Raw genomic sequence first — 23,903 nt, 5'->3', positions numbered from 1 at the left:
TTTTCATTTATTTCAATAAATTACGTTATATAATATTATTTTTAAGTCATGCGAAGTTGTTTAAACTTCTTGAGAAGTGTATCAAGTTCAGTGGAATTTCACGGTCACAAAGTAAGCTGTCCCACAGTTGGATGTTTATTATTTTTTTATATTAAAGTTTACGTATCAAAATAAAATGATAGCAACATAAAAAGTTTGATTTTATAAATAATAACTATTAGTACAGATTAGTGCATTGTGAGAATAGCAATGTGAGAGATTCTTAGAATTTATGGGAAGGTAGGGATTAGAACTTTCGATAACTAATAATAATGATATAGCATAAGTTAATTTAAAACATATATATTATATGTAACAGATACAGTATTGGTGGCGCAGGGGTTGACCGCTTGTTTGAATCTGACGGTCCTGGTTCGAACCTTACTATGTACTAATGTGTTTTACGATTTTTGATATAACTATGTACATTTAGCCGACGTTCTTACGATGAAGGTGAACATCATGATGCAACCTGCACAGATTTAGGAAGATATTCATTTTTATGAAGTCAGCCAACACTAGCCTAGTGTTGGCTGTCACCCCTAACTAGGGTCAGGCTATGAGCACCTAGGTAGGTATATGAGGTACATGAGCTCATGCACCCACATTATGATATCACGTAATCAAGGTTATTATTGGTGATTACTTTATAATCACAAAGAAATCCCTTTATTGAGAGTTGAGCCACGACCTTGAGATGGTCACCTTCGAAATAGTTGCCTTTATTATATACAAGTAGGTACCTATTAGAGAAATAAATATTATTCCTATAAATTGAAGTATGTTTAAAATACGGAAGGATAGATTAATTCCTACATGTTGTTTTGATTACTTTGCTTATATTGGAATCGAACATTCGAGTTAACTGCAACGATTTCTACATCAGTTGATACATCGTTACAATGTTGCACTGTATAGGCACGATGCAGAGCACTATTATCGAAGACCACTCTCGACCGATGTTGTACTTCAAGTCTACTATTTCCCTGGCAACAAGCCACGACTATTTCCGGCTCTAGACTAAAGATGTCAGATTATTTATCTACGTTTTGTTTATTGTTACAGCATATGAACATAGCTATATTGATAAAGAAAGCGTTGCCAATATTGTACCCAGATTATAATAGATATTTGTTAAATTGATGGTGGACTAACCAAATGTGCATTCATAAGTAACTACGTTATCTATGACGAGTTAGTTGACCTTTCGAACGTTATTTGCACGGCACCTTATAGCGGGGTCAATATTTAACATCTACTCTAGATATGAGAACGTTTGAAGGTCATTTTATATTTTATATCGTTGTTGGAAAATGGGAAAACTGTAGTTTTAAATACAATTGTACAGTATACTTAATCAATTCAGATCTTTACCGTGGTTTTACATAATTTTGTTTTTTTTTTTTTTTGTATCAAAGTGAATGATAGGAATGACAGTATGTACTAATATAAGTGTCATTTTTATATTATAATGTGGCCAACTAGCGTGTGGCTACGTGAATTCTTCGAAACAGCGAAGCGACCGCTGCCCATGGACGTCATGGCCTACCTTTAATTAACGGAGGAGGGGACGATCTGAAACAGGATATTTACCCTCCCTATGCATCCTCCGCTAAATGCACTTAACCTTCCCATCCTTTTCTTGTAAGAAAAAGGTAAGAAGGTGGGCTAAAATAAAGCCTCCGGCACGGACGCTCGTCATTCAAAAAGCGGAATTGCTTCCATTTGACGTTTTCCTATGTGTGGTCGTGGTATTTCTCCGGGCGACAAGTGTTATCGTAATGTAGTTCTGGAGTTAGATAATGTCATTTGATTTAATTCAATAATAATAATAAAGAGTGAAAACGCTGTATTTAAAATATTCCTAATTTCATTGCAATAAAATTGCGCCAAACAAATACTGAGGAAAACTGCGGCATGTCATTAGTGAGTACATAGTATCTACTTCCGAAATGATTGTTCCGTCAGACGTCATCGCCTATAGGTAGATAGAGAGAGTTGATTAATTAATAGCCTAGTCAAGACATGCGTTTGTTAGTTGGCTTGCATAATTCGCGCAACAATATAGTTGCGAATAACGCGATTTGCAGTTATTAGCACGTTGCACGGGCGAGGTGTGGTGAGGTGCGGTGGGGGGAGTTGCGGGGGTCAGTGCGCTAGCGGCTAGTGATGCACCCTTGCTGCGCAGTAGCCCGCCGCCGCTCATGAAGTGCGCACATTATGGACTGGCCGATGGCGGACGAGTGGCCACTCGCGCCTCAAGACACGTGCTGCTGTTCTTGTGAAGAGCACAAGAAGCGACCGGCGCCTAAACCGCCCGATCCAGGCGGACCTGCGCAAGCGCAGCTTTATCCAGATCAGAGTATACTAAGTCAGAGTTTACCCTATCCGATTTATTCGCAGTCCACGATGGAGCTACCGCCACCCCCCGACAACGTTTCAACTCTCAGAGGGTATGTTTTTTGATTAATTTTATTATGTTTATATTTGTTAATCTAGCTGAGTTTGTATTGTAATTATGCGACCTTGACTTTCAAAATACATAACTGGAACCATAACCTGTGACATAATTGTATGAAGGTCGCTGTTATCGTACAACTAGATTGGATATATTTGGAAGAAATCAATGATCAGTAATTTTTTTCCCAAAAAAAAATAAAGCTGTAAATTTTTGTAAATTTTGATTTTTAATTTTTAAATTACATTATTAAGTATGACAATCCGATGTCTTGAAGCGGGTGAAATTTAAATGATAATATGAAGGACATCTTTGTTACATAATTTATTAGTTTCCGGCTTAGCATTTATGATTTTAAAGATAGTTAAAATATTATTTACTCTTTATCAGTTTCGAACAATATTAATTTGCGCTTGCATACGATAATCAAACGCTTTAATGACCCTGTCAATCCAATCCTTTGTAGAGGTTCACAAAGGATAGACACTTCCCGAAGGCAATCTCGTATAGAGAGATATCCATACAATGCCCTGCTGCTTGTAAGATTATTGATTTTTCTTTTGTGTTTGTGGTCGGTTTTATTGCTTGCATGATATTTATGTTTTTTACTTATGTTTTTAATTTAAATCCGTTGAGCCTTTCCGATGATAACTTCAAACATTCATCCATCTAAACTTTTCCATTTATAATAAATATTACTAGCTGTTTCCCGCAACTCCGTCTGCGCTGAATTATAAAAAAATATATATAAGTAGCCTATGTGTTCTTCCGTACTATGCCCTATATTTGTGCCAAATTTAATCAAGATCTGTTGAGCTGTTCCGGAGATACCTTCAAACAAACATCAGTCCATCTATCCAAACATTTTATAATATTAGTAAGAACATTATAATTTTCCAAATAAAGTAGAGCCTGAGAAAAAGTATCTGCGATAAAGGTCATAAAGAATAAACAAACGTTAATACTTAGTATTGTATTTTTGTTTATAGAAGATATCTTTTACATATAATAAACATCGCTGAACAATGAAATTGTTTTCCCCAATTAAGTATAGTTTGTTTGATGTAATTCTGGATATGAGCCCGGGGGCTATTCACTTCGCTCGTGTTGTTGAGAATCCGAGCTTAAGCAAGTTCCAGTTAGTTTCTGTTATTTTGGTAACACGTACCTATATGTATATAAATAATCCGTATCGCATATAGCTCCTAGACTAAATATAGAATCTAAGAGCCATATTCCCTAAAATGTATGCATATGTACATTTATGTAATCCTTATGAATGGATCCTATTTAATAGAGTTAATGCAATCTATTAGCATGTAAGATGTACGAAATCTTCACTTATGGTAATAATTATACGTTTTCTATTGTTTTTCTAAAACTATCAACAAAACTTTGAGATAAACAACAGTAGATGCAAACAGCAATATGAAAACTTACATTCATACTCTCAGTAAAAACTGTAATTACACTTTATATCACTGTACCATTAGATATTAATATTATGTTATATAAAAAGTTTTCTGAACCTGGTACAATTTCCATCTAAATTTTACTACGAAATAACCTAACGATGAAATTAACTTTTATGCACTGAATCTTGTTTGTAATATGTATTTGTTAGGAGTTCCTTTCTCTTTGTTACGATTTCAAAAGGATTTGTATGAAATTTACATGCATTGCGGACAGGTATTTCAACGTGATGAGTCTATTGTTATTGGATGTAGCTCGTAGAGACGAATTTTGATTCACGAAAGTATTTTACGAACGAACATCATTTTTTTTTTCAATCATTTTTCGGTAGCCGTATAAAATTAATTACGTCCTCTGTTATTATTGAATTCGACGAATTTCTCGATTGCAAAATATTAACACGAATTTTCATATAACATAATAAAATACGCCTATTTTTTCATGTTTTCGTTTATATTGAAGTTTTAAAATAAAATATTTTTAATTATTTTACTTTGTAATATCAACAGTTAGTTTTTGCTAATATTGAAGGAAAATAGGTTTGACAGGTTTACTTATAAACTCAAAAACTTAAATCAAATTTTTACGGGTACCGTGAAATTATTTCCTATATTATAAAGGAGAAGTTTGCAAGTATTTCAAATGCGAAGGCCAACAATAATAATCATATTGTTTTATGCATATAATTGTCGTTAGGTACGCAACTATTCACATAATACATGTTGGTATTGCAGATAAGAATGTACAAAGCATACCCACAAACATACACACTAGCTCATTTCGTGATAATTGAAATTATAATTTCCATTAGAGTGGCATTTGCTTAAAGAATCAAACAACTATCATAATATTATTACAACCGGTGATATATACCTCCTTAGAGAGTTTCCACACTGCCGCTGCGGTGTCGCAACGCCGATAATTTGTTTAAAAAATGTCATACAACAAGTGCGGTAAAGAAACACTTGGCATTCATATATTATAATAGTCGAACTCAACATGTGTTACAATACGAGTAGTATGAGTGGTAAAACACGCAAAATATCAAAATATTGACAAAGCAAAATCCTTGATTACGAGTAAAAAGGTAATATTAGATCTATTTGGGTTTTTAGGTTTAACCTTCTAAATTCAAAATTTGATTAGAACTTCTTGATAGGTTTAAGAATAAAGGAAATATTCATTTCTATAAATATTCAAAAATGTCAAACAGTTCAATTTTGTTGGTATAAATATATTGAGATTCTTTGCGGCTCTGCACCGTTTGTGTGGCATTAGTAATTAGCATATAAAATGTTGCTTGAATATTAAAATCCATATAGTTCGATTGCGATAAATCTTTGTCAACTTGTTGCTTACAATTGCGTTGTGGTTCTAGAGTAACTACTACTATTTATACTATAACGATTATAAAGTAATTAAATGTTTTTTTATTTATTTTCCTACTAACCCAAAATAAAAGGTAATCTCATCCTCATCTTCAGCTTTTGTGTGCCCAGATTTTTCCCAACGCTTTCCATAGTACGTGGTCCGCCGCTTTCCGCATCCAACGACTTCTCGCCGTGCGCACTTGCTCCCCCACGCTCCTGGTCCCCTTCCGTGGTCTCTATTCTGAGACTTTCCTTCTTAAATAAAATGTACATTGAATTTTCGAATTATGTATTCAAATTTATGTCGAGATAGTTAAATTACCTCGGTATGGACTTGAATACTCTTTATCTCCACTAAAATCACTACTAAAATAATTTTCATTTTAAGTTCAATTCATTTAAAATATCTGGTTGCTTGGTTCATCTTAAATGGCTTTAAATTTAATTTGTGCCGGTGTTAATCTCGAAGTACGATTCAAAGCCAATTGATGTCATGTTTGTAGAAATTCCTGAATTGCTATTCAGCTAATGTATTAATAATTCTATTAAGTTAATTAGCAATGTCGCTTACTAATTGAGTAATTTCATTGCGTTTTCTGATTAATAAATAAAAATATTTATTAAGAATATATTGTAGTTAATATTTGCAAAAATTACTCGATCACACCTGAACAGTTCATGATTGCAATTGCGATTTTAGACCACATAAATGCAACCAAAATGGATTGAAAATTATTATTAAAAACTGCAAATAAGGCGAAATGTTTTGAGATCGAATATTGAGTTCGGAACTTACTGGCAATAGCGAGATAGACAATTACGCTTAATGCCGGTTTACGCCAGCTTATCTGTTTGGCTGTGACTGTACCGCGTTATTGAAATACTCCATTGCAATGATACGTGTATTAAAACATACTGTAGTCTCTATATTGTCACAGTCAATAAAAGGGATGATAATATATACTACAAGTGTCACGGTCACGGCAGTTAAACCCACTTGTGGATTCAACGCGTCTCCGTTGCCTAGCAACGACTTTATCATGACTCATGGCAATTCATTGGGCGTTTCATTGTTTACAAGAATGCACCGTTTTATAAATTTTCACGCTCCCTTTCTGATAGGTTAATCAATTTAATAAAAGGGAAAAAATATAAATTTAGTAAAAATATAAATAGTTTATAGTCAATTGTTATACAACTTAATGTATTAATACATATTGCAGCCTTTGTTTTGCCAAAGAGAAAATGAACATATGTATTAACTAGCTATTGTTCGCGACTCCGTCCGCGCGGAATTTAAAAACAAATAAACGTAATAAGTAGCCTATTTATTCTTCCATACTATGTTCTACATCTGTGCCACATTTCATGAAGATCCGTTCAGTCGTTCCGGAGATACCTTCAAACAAACATCCATTCAAACATCCTTCAATCTAAACATTCACATTTATAATATAAGTAAGTTAGTAAGTAGTTAGTAATATTAGTAAGTTTATAATATAATTAAGAATTAAGATAAAAGTTTTACTGCAATGTAAGGGTTAAAACTTTTTGATAAATCTTTCATAAACATCGCAATGTTGTTCTCAACGTCGTACTTTGACACAATTATCTGAATAGATTAGATAGGTGCTACAAAGGCGATGTGATAGTAGTGCCGTGAAGACAGATATAACAATATGTTTTAAATGATTTCTAATCTGTTGCAAAATCTATCTAATATATAAAATTCTCGTGTCACAGTTTTCGTTCCCGTACTCCTCCGAAACGGCTTGACCGATTCTCATGAAATTTTGTGAGCATATTCAGTAGGTATGAGAATCGGCCAACATCCATTTTTCATAACCCCCCCATTTTTTAACTGCGCGCGGACGGAGTCGCGGGCGACAGCTAGTAATATATAAAATTATCGTGTCACAGTTTTCGTCACCGTACTCCCCCGAAACGGTTTGACCGTTTCTCATGAAATTTTGTGAGCATATTCAGTAGGTCTGAGAATCGGCCAACATCTATTTTTCATTATTTTTTTTAACTGCGCGCGGACTGAGTCGCGGGCGACAGCTAGTATTATATGAGTTTCATGACAATGTCGGAGGAATGCTTACGGTGTCAATATTATTGTATAGACACACATTAACATATCTCATATTCACTTTCAAAAAAGAGATAACAATACGTATCAATACAAGGGTCAGTGAGATGGAAACACAAATAATATTTTCAGATACTAATCAAGTAACAATACTATGATATTCCTTCACATTAAATACGAACTCATTTCCTATATAGATGTGATATACGAAAAACAACATGGCGACGGTATCAATAAATATTTATCCTGTTTTGTTATTCTCTATTGATTTGCACAATTTAGTCAATTAAGGGGTCTATTGAAGCAATTCGATATACACTCCTTATTTGGTGAAAATAATCCTAATTAGGCAAGATGCCCTCCTGGCTTGGTCGGTACCCTACAGTTACCATGGCAACCGTTCGAGGAACTTTTCCGTTTTCCTCTAATTTTCCTTCGCCCGATCGACGCCAAGGACATGTATAATTTGCTTGATTCCTTAATATAATATTCAAGACATTTTGCTATGTTGGTAGCTGTTGTTGGCGCTTATGAACTTAAAAATGTTATAATATTTAGAATTTGTACCTTATCAAACTATAGTCGTCCACTGTTAGAACCCATCGAAAACTTGGTCTTTAGGCGCCGTTGAAATTTAAACCCTTAACATAAAAAAACTGAAACAGTGTTTCAAATACATTTTAGCCTAAACACACGTCAACCTTTTTATACATACATATTAAATCATTACTATCGAAACATTATGCGTAGGCTTGGGAAATGTGTTCAATACCAATATATAATGAAGGACTTATAAAAAAATACTGTGGTGATACATATTTATAGTGAAACATATCATTACGTTGACGTCGATAGTATCAATGGCGGTCAAAGGGTTAAAACACGTGTTTTACTAAAAAGTGTAACAGTATTTTTGTAGGCATTTAATTTTGAGGTTGTGGCATTTTCCCGATCAAGTAACACAAGTCTTACTAACTCTTTGACATTATATTTCAAACAATATAAAAAATCACGATTTATAAAGTACTAGCTTTTACCCGCGACTCCGTCCGCGCGGAAAAAAAAATTGAAAACGGGGTAAAAATAATCCTATGTCCGTTTCCTGGTTCTAAGCTACCTGCCCACCAATTTTCAGTCAAATCGATTCAGCCGTTCTTGAGTTATAAATAGTGTAACTAACACAACTTTCTTTTATATATATAGATTTTATATTGTCAGTTGCAGTTGTTGATGGAAAACATTGCCTTTAAATTAATATAGGGGCATGAGTCAGTCCTTGCATTTTTTTTAACTAAGTATATACATCATTATACGAGTTTCACGTGATTGCGTAATATTATACATGCCCGAATTCGAAATTTAATTTTATTCTATTTAAAAAAACCACGGGAAGATATTAATTTATAAATTAAGATAGTGGATGAATTAAGGTTTCAATTTTATTGAGACAAGATTTCATTGTAAAATATACATCGTAAAAGTAGATACGTTTTCGGAAATAAGAAATAAAACCATATGAATTAGCATTTTTACAATTTTACCATTTTGTAATAAAAAGTAATATTTCAATTGTTTAAAATCCGGAATGGTGTTATACTAAAAATCATTTAATACCAATTTAATTTATAAAACATAAGAAAAACTAATCGTTAATATGGCTCAATATTATCTAATATATAAAATTCTCGTGTCACAGTTTTCGTTCCCGTACTCCTCCGAAACGGCTTGACCGATTCTCATGAAATTTTGTGAGCATATTCAGTAGGTCTGAGAATCGGCCAACATCTATTTTTCATTTTTTTTTTAACTGCGCGCGGATGGAGTCGCGGGCGACAGCTAGTTGTTTTATAAATTTATCGGTAAATAATGTCACGATCTCGTTTGCGGACACCTATAGTTGACGAACGTGTTCATTTACCAACTATCTGTCCATTCGATTTGCAGCAGATTAAACAACTGTGTAAAAATAAATGAAAGATTATTATTATTTTTTTTAAGTAAATACCATCATTCATTCCATTTTAAATCCATAAATCCATATACAATCAGGTCGTAGCATTTTCAGTACGTGACTATTTCAGTGCATTACTATTCTATTTATGATTTCATGTTTTTTGTTTTTTTTATTTTTAATGTAACGTTGTGTGGGAAATATCTGTTTTAAGAAATGATACTTATTTTTAGCGAATGACAACTCCGGAGTAAGGTTATTTTACTATTATAGTTATGGTAGTCATGAAATAAGGTCCATCCACAATAAATTTGCATATTTAAAAAAGTATCCCTGTCGTTATTTGTTACGCCGCCGGTAAAATAACAAAAAGGAATCACATTCAATCTTTTAAATATTCCAATGTATCTCCTGTTGCTATTAGTTAGTGATTTCGGATGTTATGATCTTCATAGTTGCAATTATAACCGCTTAATAAACATCGAATACGTTTGTAAAGTCGAAAACCTAAATTAGAACAAGGATTGCTTGCAAAAGTAAGCTCTGGTAACGGAAATATAGGGACTTTGTGTTTTGCCTTAGTAGTGTTTGATAACAAATCTCGAATTTCTAACTACAAAGTATCGCTATAATTAGACGTTCAATGTGCATTAAAGCTAGTTATTTTTGTTCGTTTCAAAAATTCATTATTTTAGTGTATTACTTAAACAAAGCTTTAAAGCTTATTAGAATTAGGCAAATGCTATTTGCCATAATAGTTTGGAACAAAAAATTTCTGGCCTCTGAACTTTTTATTTTATCATAGACATATCTTTGAGACGATTGATTCTTTAGTGCCGTAAATGGGAACGTTCTAATAGGTGCGCCACAAAATCATTATCACGGAATATGTGTTACACTTTGTATTTTAAAGTTAGATATTATCCATAACTATTATGCTCAATACAATAGAATCTAGATTATAACAGTCGAGACGTGTAGGCTGTCTGGAGGCCGCAACCTAAAAGTCTCGAAAACATGCTTCACTGAAACACTGAACGTGTTCATAAAACGTATTGAGACAAATTCGTTCCCAATGAATGTTATCAACGCCAGACATTAAACTGGGATTAGGGGTCGAGGTCTGAATGCAAAAATTATCGCTTTTCTATTGTTCGATTGAATGAACTAGTTCTAGACTCTGAAGACACGAGATATTTTTTGTATGTTCAATTTAAATGACAAAAGATTTTTTGTAAACTATTGTCGATAATTTTACTACGAACACCATATTTACTGTAAAATAAATGTTTGAATCAAATTAATAAATAGATATTTTAATGAGTATTCAAAGAATAAAGGAAAGTAAGAAAATATTTATTTAATAAAATATAGATTTAACCAAAAGTAATAACGTACTAACTTAAAATTAATTATAACGTATAACGTAAAATATTATTTAACAACTAGAAATATAGAAATACTTAACTACCTATTTGTTAATTGCATAATTGAAGTTAATAAAAATATATATCTCTTCAAAATTCTAATCGTATGTCATTTAAAAAAAGTACGAAAACATACAGTGTTTGTATTTTTCAAAGGAACTTGGCGATCGAGCGTTATATTTAATGCCGATGTTGTCTATATTTACTCTTGGCATTGGCGAGGTGAGATGCATCCTACATAATCTTTGACGTTGTTTGCGCCGGCAACTTTATTGCCAAATTACGAAAAATTTAATTAAATTACAACACGAACGATTTGTTATTAAAATTTGGTGCCAAAATATGAGAAGAGGGCTAGACAAAGTAACATTAGCTAAGCGAAGTTGCTAATAGAAAAGTCAAAATCGTATGGGAGTGCCAATAACTTTCGATATGTCAATTACTGCCATTTATTTTTACTATACAACTAGCTGTCGCCCGCGACTCCGTCCGCGCGCAGTTAATAAGCTTATATGACACGTTCGTAGATTTACCATAGCAGCGCCCTCTATTGATTACTTACTCAACCCAGTCGAAAGGTATCGACATAATTGTGACTGTCAAATAATAACATACAAATAATTAGCAATAAATTAAAATTGCGACTATAATTTGAGATTTAAACTATCCTATCTCTCAAGTTGGATCGAACTGCACATGGTGTGCGAATTTTATTATAATCGGTTAAGTGGTTTAGGAGTCCATTAAGGACAAACATTGTGACACGAGATTTATATATATTAAGATTTGACACATTTTGTCGATTTTACTAGCGATAGCGAAAATCGAATGTTACATTTTCTAGACCAGTTGATTGTTATTAACATTTTGTAAGGATTAGATTCATTGAAATATAACCCTTAATGTTTACACAATAAAATCGTTTGCGCCGTGCATAAGCAATGGTTTCTTATAGCTCAATTAGTTACTTATTAACAGGAAATGTAACAACAACATAAATTTACCAAACATTCATTTTGAACGTTTGTTTTTAATTTTGTCACGAACTTATATGATATGGAGTAAAGCACTTGTTATTGTAACAAACAATAGCATTGTTCATAGTTACCAAACGAATCGTCTAGCTTTCAATGAAGCTAAAAAAGACTCACGGTCACCCGTCATCTTTCTGGCCTTATTTATCCTTATCACAGGGCTTTATAAACCTTAATGTTTTGGATTAATTTATTGAGGTCGGCAGAGATCAATAAAAAACCTTGCTGATGACTATAAGTTTCATCAAAATATATAAATTAATCTATGTAATATATCCAAAGTAATTAAATCTAACTCCAATTACGTAGTACGGCCATTACAATAATTGGAGCAAACTAAAGGCTTTAGGTATTAAACCTATATGATAACAAAATTTTAACACGCATTAATAAATACGTATCACGTTTCAAGCAGTACATAGTGTTTAACTTTTGCAGAAAATTCCATTGTCAACAAGTCTAGACTATAGACGTAATAATAGATTTAAAATTGTAAACACTCATTACCGGATACTTATTCGGCATATCATCTACATGTACTTCGTCCTTATGAAGGGTAAAATTAAATGTTACTGCGTGGTAAAATATTGTTTATATTTGAAGTTAAGTACCGATGTAGTATATCTTGTTCGAATATCGGACTTGTTTATTGTTGAAACATGCAAATTGACATGTGTGATAACAAAATAATTAATTGTGAACTATAACTCTCATATCTCGGATACAAAACGTAGAGCCGACAGCGTTATCCAAACTTTATAAATAAAGACAACGGAATTATAAATAAAGACGGGAATTGAATGGATGTGAGGTCGAACACAGTGCACCTTTTGTTTTCATTATATGCGGTGGATCCAAGTAAGACCTGCATAGCTAACGAGCGACGATCCGCCATAAACTTTGAATGTCACAGTTTTCAATTATACTCGTAATACACCAACAAGCAATTATTTCACAATATTAATATTTAAGACTTGTAAGCTAATAGGTTTTAATTTTTTTATATCTACCTGAGAAAGGCTAGGACAGATTACTAGTAATGAATAATGTAACGCTAGTAAACCACAATCCCTACCATGCTGTTTAATGCTTATTTTCTGCCTTTGACAGTTAATGTAATATGAAATGCTCGTTAATTAATATTTTCCATGAGGACGGTATATTATCTTGAATTACCGAAAGCAGTTAACATGGACAGGTGATAATCGAGTAGTCTACGGTGTTCTCATATTTTAATGAGTACTTCACATTTCACCGAACATAACGAAGTGACATCATAATTGCTTTCCAGTATGTGCCAGAGTCGTAAACATGCGTCCGATTTGTTTTCCTTTGATAACAATCAATATATTAACGGTGCAAGCAGTATCCAAAACTTGTGTTATTTGTAGCACTAAAAAGTAAATAAGATAAACTACGAGTATTTCGCCATTTGAACTTATTGTCGTAAACAGCATACAAATTTGCTATGCGGCTTTAAAGTACTTTATATATTCCTATAGCTCCTTAAATATTGAAAATTGATAGCTTTTATATAGTATTTTTAATGAATATCAAATGAAATTTCCTATAGTTTAAAACCTAAGAAAGACGTCACACGGGCGATGCCACTGCAGTACAACAATATATTTTACAAAACAAATTTGAATGACTACCACAGAAGTACGTCTAATTAAGAATTTCTATCACCGAGAAACTTGTATTAGAATTTATCATCATCTATAATTTTTCCAAGAAAATGACACAAAGTGACAACAATATGTATTTATACTTATTTCGACGTTGAAAACTCACAGAAAACGCCACAGGGACGTAGCGTCGATACAGTTACGCCACACCGCAATCGATCAACCCGTATGACATCTCTCAAAAAACTACTCCCAGAAACAGTCAGGTACATAAAAAATGTAAATGGAAACTGCCAAAATTTCAACCACAGATGCAGTAACGAAAAATCAAATTAACAGCTTGGATTTACTGTTGGCGTACTTTGGAAACTGTTCGATTTCACGTAACTCAATTAAAAATTTTAACACGTCCCGAAACGGGCATAACTTTACCTGAACGAATGATTTGTAATTGAAAAATGGTCTTTCACATAGTTTGGCAGACATCATATACGATAGTAATCATTTCTAGTTCTTATTACGAATATGGTACTTATTATGATAAAAAATTCAGATTAATGTTAATTACATTTATTCCATTCCACTGATATCACTTCAAGTAAATACAACTATACTGGTACAATGATAAAATTATATTTTGTAGGCGTTTAAATTTAATAATTGTACTTAGAATCCAAACTCATCTTAATATTATTTGTTTTATAACTTAAGGATCTCATCCGATTTAAGACACTCAGGGTGTCCGGGATTGACGTAGAACGGAGTACCACAGATAATTATCCTTGGTCGAAAATATGACATTATTTTGTGGCAAACCGCTTGCCAAATCAAAATCTTATCAGAGAACAAAAATCATGTAAAATTTATATCCAACAAAAAAAAGTTGACAGAGATTATACATTATGAGAAAGGTTTGTTATACAAAAAGGTGTAGTTTATGAAACAAAAACCGTTTTTTTAATATGAATAAAATCTTAAGATTTTTAGAGATATTTGAACAAATGTAAAACAATTTGGAAACTTTCACGCTCTCTAGCGGCTAAACGAAGCAACTTTAGGTAGATGTAAGTTGGGTTAAAACGTCATATTTTCGACCAGGGAATCTGTGGTACTTCGTTGTACGACATTCCTGGACATTCTGTAGAATGTAATCTAAAACTCTGATCTGTTCTTGAGAGGACGATCGATCTATTTTGCATTGTTAGATAATCGTGTTCGAATTCTATCTTCGATTAAGGATTGATTACGTTAGTCAGTTGATGTATCTAGGCAGATATTGCATAAATTAATTATTTCCTTTTTTTTAAAGTGTGACTTCGTACCTAATTTACCTAAGTTTCAATTTTACCTGATATTTTTTAAACGAGTTAGAATAGTCTTTACGTAATTTACGTCAGCGTTTTTAATTGCATTATCAAGCTGTTATTTCACTGTGACATTTAAGCCTGGCAATGAAAAAAACATAGGAAGTTTGCAAAATTTTCACGACATCAGCTTTTTCCAACAACAATGGATTCGTATTCCAAAGTGATGTAAAGTAGTCTTATTTATATTAATTATTATTTATAACTACTTAGTTAGTATTATTATAACCTTATTTTAATTACATAAAGATTTCATTTATTTTTATTGTTGACGCATTATTAAACGCAATATGCTATACGAGTACATTCAATCGTAAAACTGCCTAGTTAGAGCTTCCATCTCTTTGGATTTGATATGAATTCTTAGGGATGACACATATTCAGGCTAAAGTTTTGTCAAAGTCAAGGGTCAAGGGGTCGGTGTCGATCACGTGCATTTTCACCGACAGTATTGGTATGCAAATTAAAATTTAGGGTCTATATTTATGGAATTTGGGTCTATGTTTTTGGTAGTCTGTACACACTGTAATAATTTTTAGAGGCAAATAAGAAAGCAACAGGTTAATAGAACGTAAAATAAATGATCAAATAGATAATAACATGGAAAAGACGTGTCTAATGTTATTTTGATTTTAGGGAAACGCCGAGGGACTTGCGGAACAAAGCTGAAAAACAGCGACGGGATAAAATGAACAAAGCAATAAATGAATTGAGCAAAATTGTGCCACCTGTCCTGGCTATGAATCGCAAAGTTGACAAGACTAGCGTGCTTAGACTCACAGCGCACTACTTGAGATCACATCAACACGGTAAGTATTTCATCATTTAATAGGTAAAATGAAATAGTTCATATAAAAAAAACAATAAAACTAATTATGTTTTTGTTACACAAAAGACGGTGTCAACATCACTAGTTCATCACTCAGCTATAACACAAAAGACACATAATGTAGGTTGAATTACGCTTCACTCTCCGATTAAATATATAACTACAAAAATATCTGAAAAAAATTTAATCATCTTGTAAGTCGGATAAAACACAGATGAACAAGTTGTCACTGCTTGTTATGTGATCTATGAATAAGTGCTACTAAATCATGAATAGCTCCGACTTTTAGAAGTGTAGACAAAATAAATCTCACTGCACAGGCTTGGACTACCAATACAAATGTATGTGTAAAAAACGAGGTACAAAAAGTAGAATAAGTAAATCGTCACAAGAAGTCACCGGTAAGTTAATGTCGTAGCAACATAACTTCACATAAAACCAGTTTAAAGTAGTTTCAATTGGTTCTTGTTTAAAGAAATATGAATAGCTAAAATTATTCCTTTTCTAATTCCCTTTTCGTAGGTTGGAAACGTAAGACATATATGGAAAGAACTAAAATGAAAGTTTTAATGTTCTTGATTTAAGCTTCTAATTTACGACTATTTGCGTGTTTTAATTGTTTAAAATTATTTTTCAAGTAACTTAAACAAAAATATCAGTTATAAAAATAAGTTAAGGTTCAAATTATATAATACAAATCCCTAAGAAAACTAATAAAACTTCCGTATTCCTTCTACTCTTTTGTAACTTGAGAAGTCGAACAAATGCACTGACTTTTCTTGAAACTTGGTATGTTCTTGAATTTTTTTATATATTTTTTATGGCTTTCAAAGGAACTAGTTAATAAAAGCTTATAAATTTTACGATAGAAATTGATGTGAATGTATGTTGTATACAGAGACCAGATTAAATAGAAGTTTCAATATAAAATATCGGCCTTTTGTAGGCCTTGACATTATACATTACATACATAATACAATTTTAAAACGATATGAACTACGCATAATACATAAAATGCATATATATATATATATATATATATATATATATATATATATATATATATATATATATAAATTATGTTGCCGTTATTAGTGACAAACGTAATAAAAATATTGAGTCAGTTTTTGTGACGCAGTATGTGTAATCTAGTTAAACTACGCTTTGGTTTCTGAATAATTTTCTAGTTTCTCTACATTCCATATTATAATTGTTATAGCTTGGAATGTGTACTCCACCCATACCAGTTACCCGGAGGTAATCCGTCTAAACGTGCAAGTATCGAATGCATTAGGTGTGAAGTGTCTTATTGTGGTTTTGTAAAGTAGTGGCATAAATCTGTTGCGTCGCATCCATCTAGAAATATTCTAAGCGATGATGGATACTTCTCGTCACCTTTTGTTGTGCTTATGATCTTTATTAATTAATTCATTAAGAACATTCGAGTATTGTTTACAAAGTATACAGACTTTGGAGAATTAAATTTTGTTATATTACGAACGTGTGAAATTTTACTGGTACGTACACACAACGTTGGGAACGGTTCCTGGACTATTTGTAAATAGTTCACACAGCACAAAGGGACGGGTACAGGTCCGATGAAGTTTGCACAACTAGCAACTGAGCGTAATCTCGAATCGCATCCAATTAATCTTAGCTTTTGTACTTCACAGAAGTGTACCTTTGATGATTAATTAAATTTCTTCAATATTATATCAGCACCCTTAATCGTATCGTAATCGTATCGTAATACTCGTAACCGTATCTGGAATTTCATTTTCGTGGAAATTCTACTGTCAATATGATGTTTAACTAGAAATAAAATAAATTGACCAGCTTGATTACCAAAAACTATTTTCGAAATCCTTTTCTAAATAATTAGATTTATTAGAACTAATTAGAGTTATATTAGAGTTATATATATACAGGATCTACATATTCTCTATTTTTTGTGATGTGAATCTTAAAAAATAAATATCAATCTTTAAAAGACTATAACCATACCTCGTCATTGACATCAAAGCTGCGAGTAAGGATCGATATCTAATATATAAAATTCTCGTGTCGCAGTGTTTGTGGTTAAACTCCTCCGAAACGGCTTGACCGATTCTCATGAAATTTTGTGAGCATATTGAGTAGGTCTGAGAATCGGCCAACATCTATTTTTCATACCCCTATTAAGTTTTTTTTAACTGCGCGCGGACGGAGTCGCGGGCGACAGCTAGTTTTATAATAAATCTATTGTTCTTGTAAAAATTAAATAAGATTTAACGAAATCTAAAAAAAATAATGAAATTGTTAAACATTATTTCATATTTGATATTACAAATTCTGATTTCGGCTAGTATGGAATAAAGTAATTAACGGTGCGGTAATTATTATCGTGGGTTTCTACTACCAAAATAATAAAAAACATTTTTCCATTCCTCTCATTCCCTTTGTAATAAATGAAATCACGATATGTTATTATACAAGTGTTTCGGCAGTGGAAACTCGGTATACGTGAGCGTAGCTGCAACGCATCTCGAATGTTTTGCGTGACTCATTTGTTGAATGTTAATTTCATACTTTTATGGAGGCAGTGCAACTTAGAAACATTATGTTAATTGCGCATTGTTTATCGTCTATCTAATAAACTATAATACATTTTATTTTTATTACCAAGTTGTAAAAATTTTTTTCCTCGTTTTATTCAATAATAATTACTTGTAATATATTTCTCGAATGCCTAAAGATGTTGATATAATTAATTAAATTGAATAAGAATGGTTATATACACAACTAACGTCTGTAACCCAGATTGGTAGGCAGAGATCACGGACGTCCATTTGACGTAGCCAATCCACTTTTCGCCATTTCGGGAGACGGAACGTGACGGGTGGCGAGCCGCGTCGCCGTCTTTTTCTCCCGTGAATTCAAACATATCTTGGACATTTCTTTTTGCTGATATATGCGGGTTACACAACGATGTTTCCATTCACCGTAAGAACGTCAGATAAATGTACATATGTAAATATAAAAACACATTGGTACGTGGCGCGATTCGAACCCAGGACCAGCAGATTACAAGGCGAGTACTTAACCCCCGAGCCTCTTCAACGCGCTCTTCAATAATTATTAATGGAAAACGACTTCAAATTGTCTTGTAAAACGATCTTAACGTAAACGTAAAACGCTTCCTTGGTTTACAAGGAAGCGTTTTACTACGGAAACTTTTTTTTACATTCTTGATTAAGCACGGACTATTTTAAATTGCATTATACTATTATCAAAAGCTTATGATTTTACTTATAAACCAAATATTGAATTTGTTTTTTGTTATAACTAACAAGGGGATGTAATAAATATATCGGACTAGAACTTTTACAACTCGTGGCGGCATATACTGCGCTTTGTTTAAAAGCTGTTCGACATTGATTTAATTCCAACTGGTCGCTCAATTAACTAACTGGTCAATTTTTTTTTTCTTGGCTATTATATTTTGTATTTACTAGTTAAAATTACTAGATCATACATGTTTAAGATATCTAATTTGTAAAAGTACGAGTACTGTTGCGGATTTTATGTTTTAAAAAAATAGATAGTTATTATAAATAATAAATTAAGTTTTTATATATAATTAAATTAGTAATTGCGGTGTGCCAACCTCCATCATTAGGTCACAGGATTCCTGTAAGTTTTATTCCTGTAGGTTTTGTTATTTGTATTGCCATATGTTGATGTAGGTATGATGTATAAAAACAAGTATCACGTAAGTAGAAACACGCAATTAAGTTACAATAAACATGGACAATAAAACAAAAGAAGATTGTATAAAATACGAATAACTCCCTTAGCAACGCGCTACAATCAGCAGAGAATATCGGCGCTGGTTGTCATGGCAACCGTTTCACGGGACATAGATAAGGATAAAAGATTCAGGGTAAGGACCGGATGCGAGAATTTAAGTTCTTATTAGTGGTTAATTGTGTCTTATTGAGATTTATACAAATATAAAAAAAATACTAATTTTGATTTTAGGTTGTTGACTTTTAGAGTGTGCTTCTAACAATTATTCGTAGCCGGAGTTTAATAAACATAGATCGTTATATCACTAAAGTATACATTTCGCTATTCTTCGTAGAATTTTACAGTCGTCACACTTGTATTGATACATATTGTTGTTGCATTTTCAAGGCGATGGTAGAATGTATCAAAGTATCACAGCAATGAAATTCTACGGTTAAACTTAAAACAAAATACGTCCGAGATGTTTTCATCTGTTGCTAAGAAAATATGACCAGACGTCTTTGAGGGGATTTGTTTGCGCTGTAAAAATAAGTAAATAAACTTATCCCAAAGGAACAAACATCATTAAGAGAAAATATTTTTCCTTCAGACAAGTTTTTTTTTTGTTACCGAGCTGGAGTGCTGGAGTATAAGATCAGAGAAAATCTACATAGATTTTATCTTCAATCTATTTACAAGTCCATTCTAATAAGACTATAATAATCTAGTAGAAATTAGTCTAGTAGAAATTTCAAATATTCACATGTCTCATACAAAATCTAATAATTTTTTATTGTAGATTTCTCGGCGTTAATAAATTTTAATCTAGAATATAAAAGTTCGTTAAAATGATGGCAATATTTTTCTTACAATTTAACTATAAAATTAAAAATATAAAATAAAAATAATACAATGATATCGGTTGTTAAAAATGTATTCCGTATACGATATTCGCTTATAGGTTACAAAAAAAATTGTGCTATGACATCTTTTTTTAAAAAGACAACGACAATTGTCTATAAAATTATATAAAGCAATCAAAAGACTATCAATGTACAGTTTAGTAATTAATATTACTAATTATTGCTGTGCAAACTTTTAAATCAGTGCAGTAACATTTTGACACCACCCTAGTAGAAGTGCCTCGGTGTAACTTTATGTGAGCCTGAGGTTAAATTCACATGGCGCGCTTTTCATCTACTGACCTAGAAAGTACCCTTGCATTCAGCAATCGATAATCGTTCCCTGCGTAGACGGGCATGCACTAAACATCACCAACGAGGGAGATAACTACAGCTTAACTGCGCATCAATTTTATTCTTGAATGAATGTAAATTTCTAGATTTATAATGGTTTTACTGTTCTACAATATAACAATAGAATACATATAAAAATCAACGTTAATTTTGCATCTCACATAATACAAAATCTTTCTTATAGTACGTTATTCAATAAAAACTAGATTGTATGATTTCATGTCTAGGAATTTTCTCAAAGTAGCCATGTCTGATTTGTTATTTCAGGTGTGAATAGAAAGTAAATTGAACTATTAGTTAATGTAACACGTGAGTTATGACTCATCTATTAGTCTATATGAAGGTATTTATTTTGTTACCATGTCTCGGTTTAATGTCACAGTGTGTCACTAAGACTAAGGTGGCACAGGCGTTAAGCACTTTACTTGTAATTTGCAGGTCCTGGGTTCGAATCCAGCCATATACCGATGTGATTTTCGATTTACTTATGTACATTTACCCGACGTACTTAGGGTGAAGAAAAACATCGCGCGAAGAAATTCAAAAATATGAGGTCAACCAACCCGAACTGCGCCAGCGTGGTTCGACTATGGCCTAGTCACCCCTTACTTGGGTTAGGCTCTGAGCCTCTCAGTGGGGACGGAGGCTGATGATAATAATATTTTTTTTACTATGTCATATTTAATCACTTAATAAGAGAAAGAAAGTAAAGTGATTCACCAATTAAAATGACCCAATCATAAATGACAAGGACCTTGACCTCCAACAATAAGAGTTATTTTATCCCACAGTTCCCAGCCACCTCTACTCAGTTTTGTAAATGGAGCCCTTGAAAATACTTCTCCGCCGCATCCGTCTAGCGATGGGTAGAATGAAAGACTTGGCGTCGGCCATTCGACAGTCCCTAGTATAAACTCCCTTCCCAATGCTTTAAACTTAGATCCAACCATCTTATCTAGTTATAATAATAAAAAACTTTTTATTGTCATAGAAATTAACAAAATTTTAAAACACAGATATTTTCAATGTTCAGTGATGGCAAAAGGGAGTGGCTCAGCTTCGCCAACACCGGTCTCGATACAGTGTCGAGCTGGTTTTCAACCACCCCCCCATTCCCAAAATGAAAAAGGGAGAAAACATAGTCGATGGTCAGTGTACACTAGTTATAAAAAAAAACTTAAGAACAAATTATTACTAAATCATGTGTTCAAATTCAAATAAAATTCAATCAATAAATGAAATGTATGTTTCATATTCTATTAATATTTTTGACCACAAAGACCTAATTATATTTACTATTTAACAAAATAAATTAAATTAAAAAAAAATGATGATCCTCCACAACTTTTACTGATAGTTAGTGAATATTTTGTATCTGTTATTGGGTGCGAGCGTGTTCCGGTGTGTGCGTGTGCTCTGTGTTTTGATCTTTAGGTACTTTACGTGTAATCTCCGAAATGGCTGAAGTGATTTTTACGCGACTTTTACTGGCTGGTAGTATTTGTGTGTGAGAGTAAAAAAAGCTAATTTTCGCGGAAAACCGCTAGTTCTTATATTGTCGATTGAATATGTTTTAAATTTAAATTTTGTGCAAATGTAGTCACTATATTGTACGCAATTGGCATTGATTAAATACACAGTGGTGTATCATATCAACAGGCATGTATGTGAAATGTACATTCAGTTCGAACTGATTCAATAGTAGAATATGTACACGTAGCTGTTGCAATTTTGTGGATGGACCAATATTAAATAACGTGTTGTGGATATAACAGCAGTATTGCGAACGTATTGACACGAAAATGTAAATTTTGTAGAAATACCTGACTTCAAATAGAAATTTATTTTATTTATTTATTTTTTGTTCTATATTAAACATAGTACAATGTACCCAATAACAATAAGTGTATATAATCCCAAAATAATTTCATACTTCGTAACATTTTCTTCTAAAGGCAGAGAGTAGGGAGGAGTGGCGGTGCTTAGTACAGCGGTTCACCGATACCTGATGATCACGACCAGTCTGAAAAGACTGCAGCGACGAAGAACATCTTCTTAGTAAAATCAGAAAGCGATCATTACTATGGGATTCTACGATATAATTTTTCAGACGTCTTTGAATCTCTTCCAAAAAATGTTATATAACATTAATGAGAGGTTTTTTTTGTACACTCCATGCTAATTTAAACGACGGCTTAAACTCCTACGTGGAAATACAAGTAGAAGCTTTGAAGTATTGTAAAAATATTATATATATTTTTTCCCCTAGATCGTGTTCGTGCGCGTGTATACTTTGTATAAAGAAAAATATCTTTCAAGAAACACATAAAGGATAACATATTCCTTGGAGTGTGTGTTGAGAAAAAACTTTAACGACGGCATTAAATTTAAACCGTCGAAGAACTATGGTTTAAACCAGGAATAAACTCTTATCAAATAAACGCTCGGACTAAATTCTACTACAATAACATTGATTTAAAAGGGTACATTTTAAATAAAAAAATTGTTTGACCCAACTATTTGTTGCATTCATATTCGTTTCGAAAAAATAATTTATATGACATTGCACTTTTTCCACATGAGTTTTTTCTCGACAGCTTTTTTAATAAGTAAAAAACATTTTTATCATGGCATTATTTTCTTTGTTTGACACCTCTACTATTATAGAAACATACAGATACTGAATTATAGTTAGCGTGGTCCACACAAATAATTAGCCAAGCGTATCAAATAAGCTCATTAAGGGCTACGTCATGAATGGGACGGTTTGATCGACGCGCGTCCAGGCTGCAATAATTCGTTAGTATCAATACCACAATCTGTGGACAGTCTATTCATACGAATTTACCCATTAAACCGTAAGGCTGTTTGTTTACCAATACCGTAATACCTGTACCGGCACCGTCATGAGGTAATTTCTGTCCGAGATCAAAATGACGTGACGGCGGTCATTTGTCCACAGGGACGATCTCGGTGGTTTAGTCGATTTCTTGTCAAACTAATCATCTTTAAATACAGACACTACTAAAGATAAAAAGAAAAGCGTACGTGACAAAGTCAACGTGACGGCGCCGGCAAGATGGACATGTATAATATACTTGTTCATTTACTACTCTTTTGTAATGTCGACACATAGGGCCGTCATAACCTCGGCACCGTTCAAGCGATAGCGCCGATCCGCACAAAAACATTTATCATTATTTCATCATACAAT

General features: G+C 32.7%; 1 protein-coding gene across 1 annotated transcript in view; it reads left to right on the top strand.

The window, feature by feature from the left end:
- The first annotated feature begins 2,190 nt into the window (after positions 1-2,190).
- Positions 2,191-23,903, top strand: part of LOC106717014 (hypoxia-inducible factor 1-alpha) — a 52,351-nt gene continuing 30,638 nt past the window's right edge. Inside the window, exons 1-2 of the mRNA XM_045686179.1 lie at positions 2,191-2,492; positions 15,473-15,645. Coding sequence (XP_045542135.1) covers positions 2,260-2,492; positions 15,473-15,645 — 406 coding nt within the window. The 5' untranslated portion in view covers positions 2,191-2,259. The remainder of the gene's footprint in view (positions 2,493-15,472; positions 15,646-23,903) is intronic.

This window comes from Papilio machaon, chromosome Z (assembly GCF_912999745.1).
Source record: "Papilio machaon chromosome Z, ilPapMach1.1, whole genome shotgun sequence".
NCBI lineage: Eukaryota > Metazoa > Arthropoda > Insecta > Lepidoptera > Papilionidae > Papilio > Papilio machaon.
The sequence above is the reverse complement of the archived record's forward strand: the minus strand, read 5'-3'. Positions and strand labels throughout refer to the sequence as shown.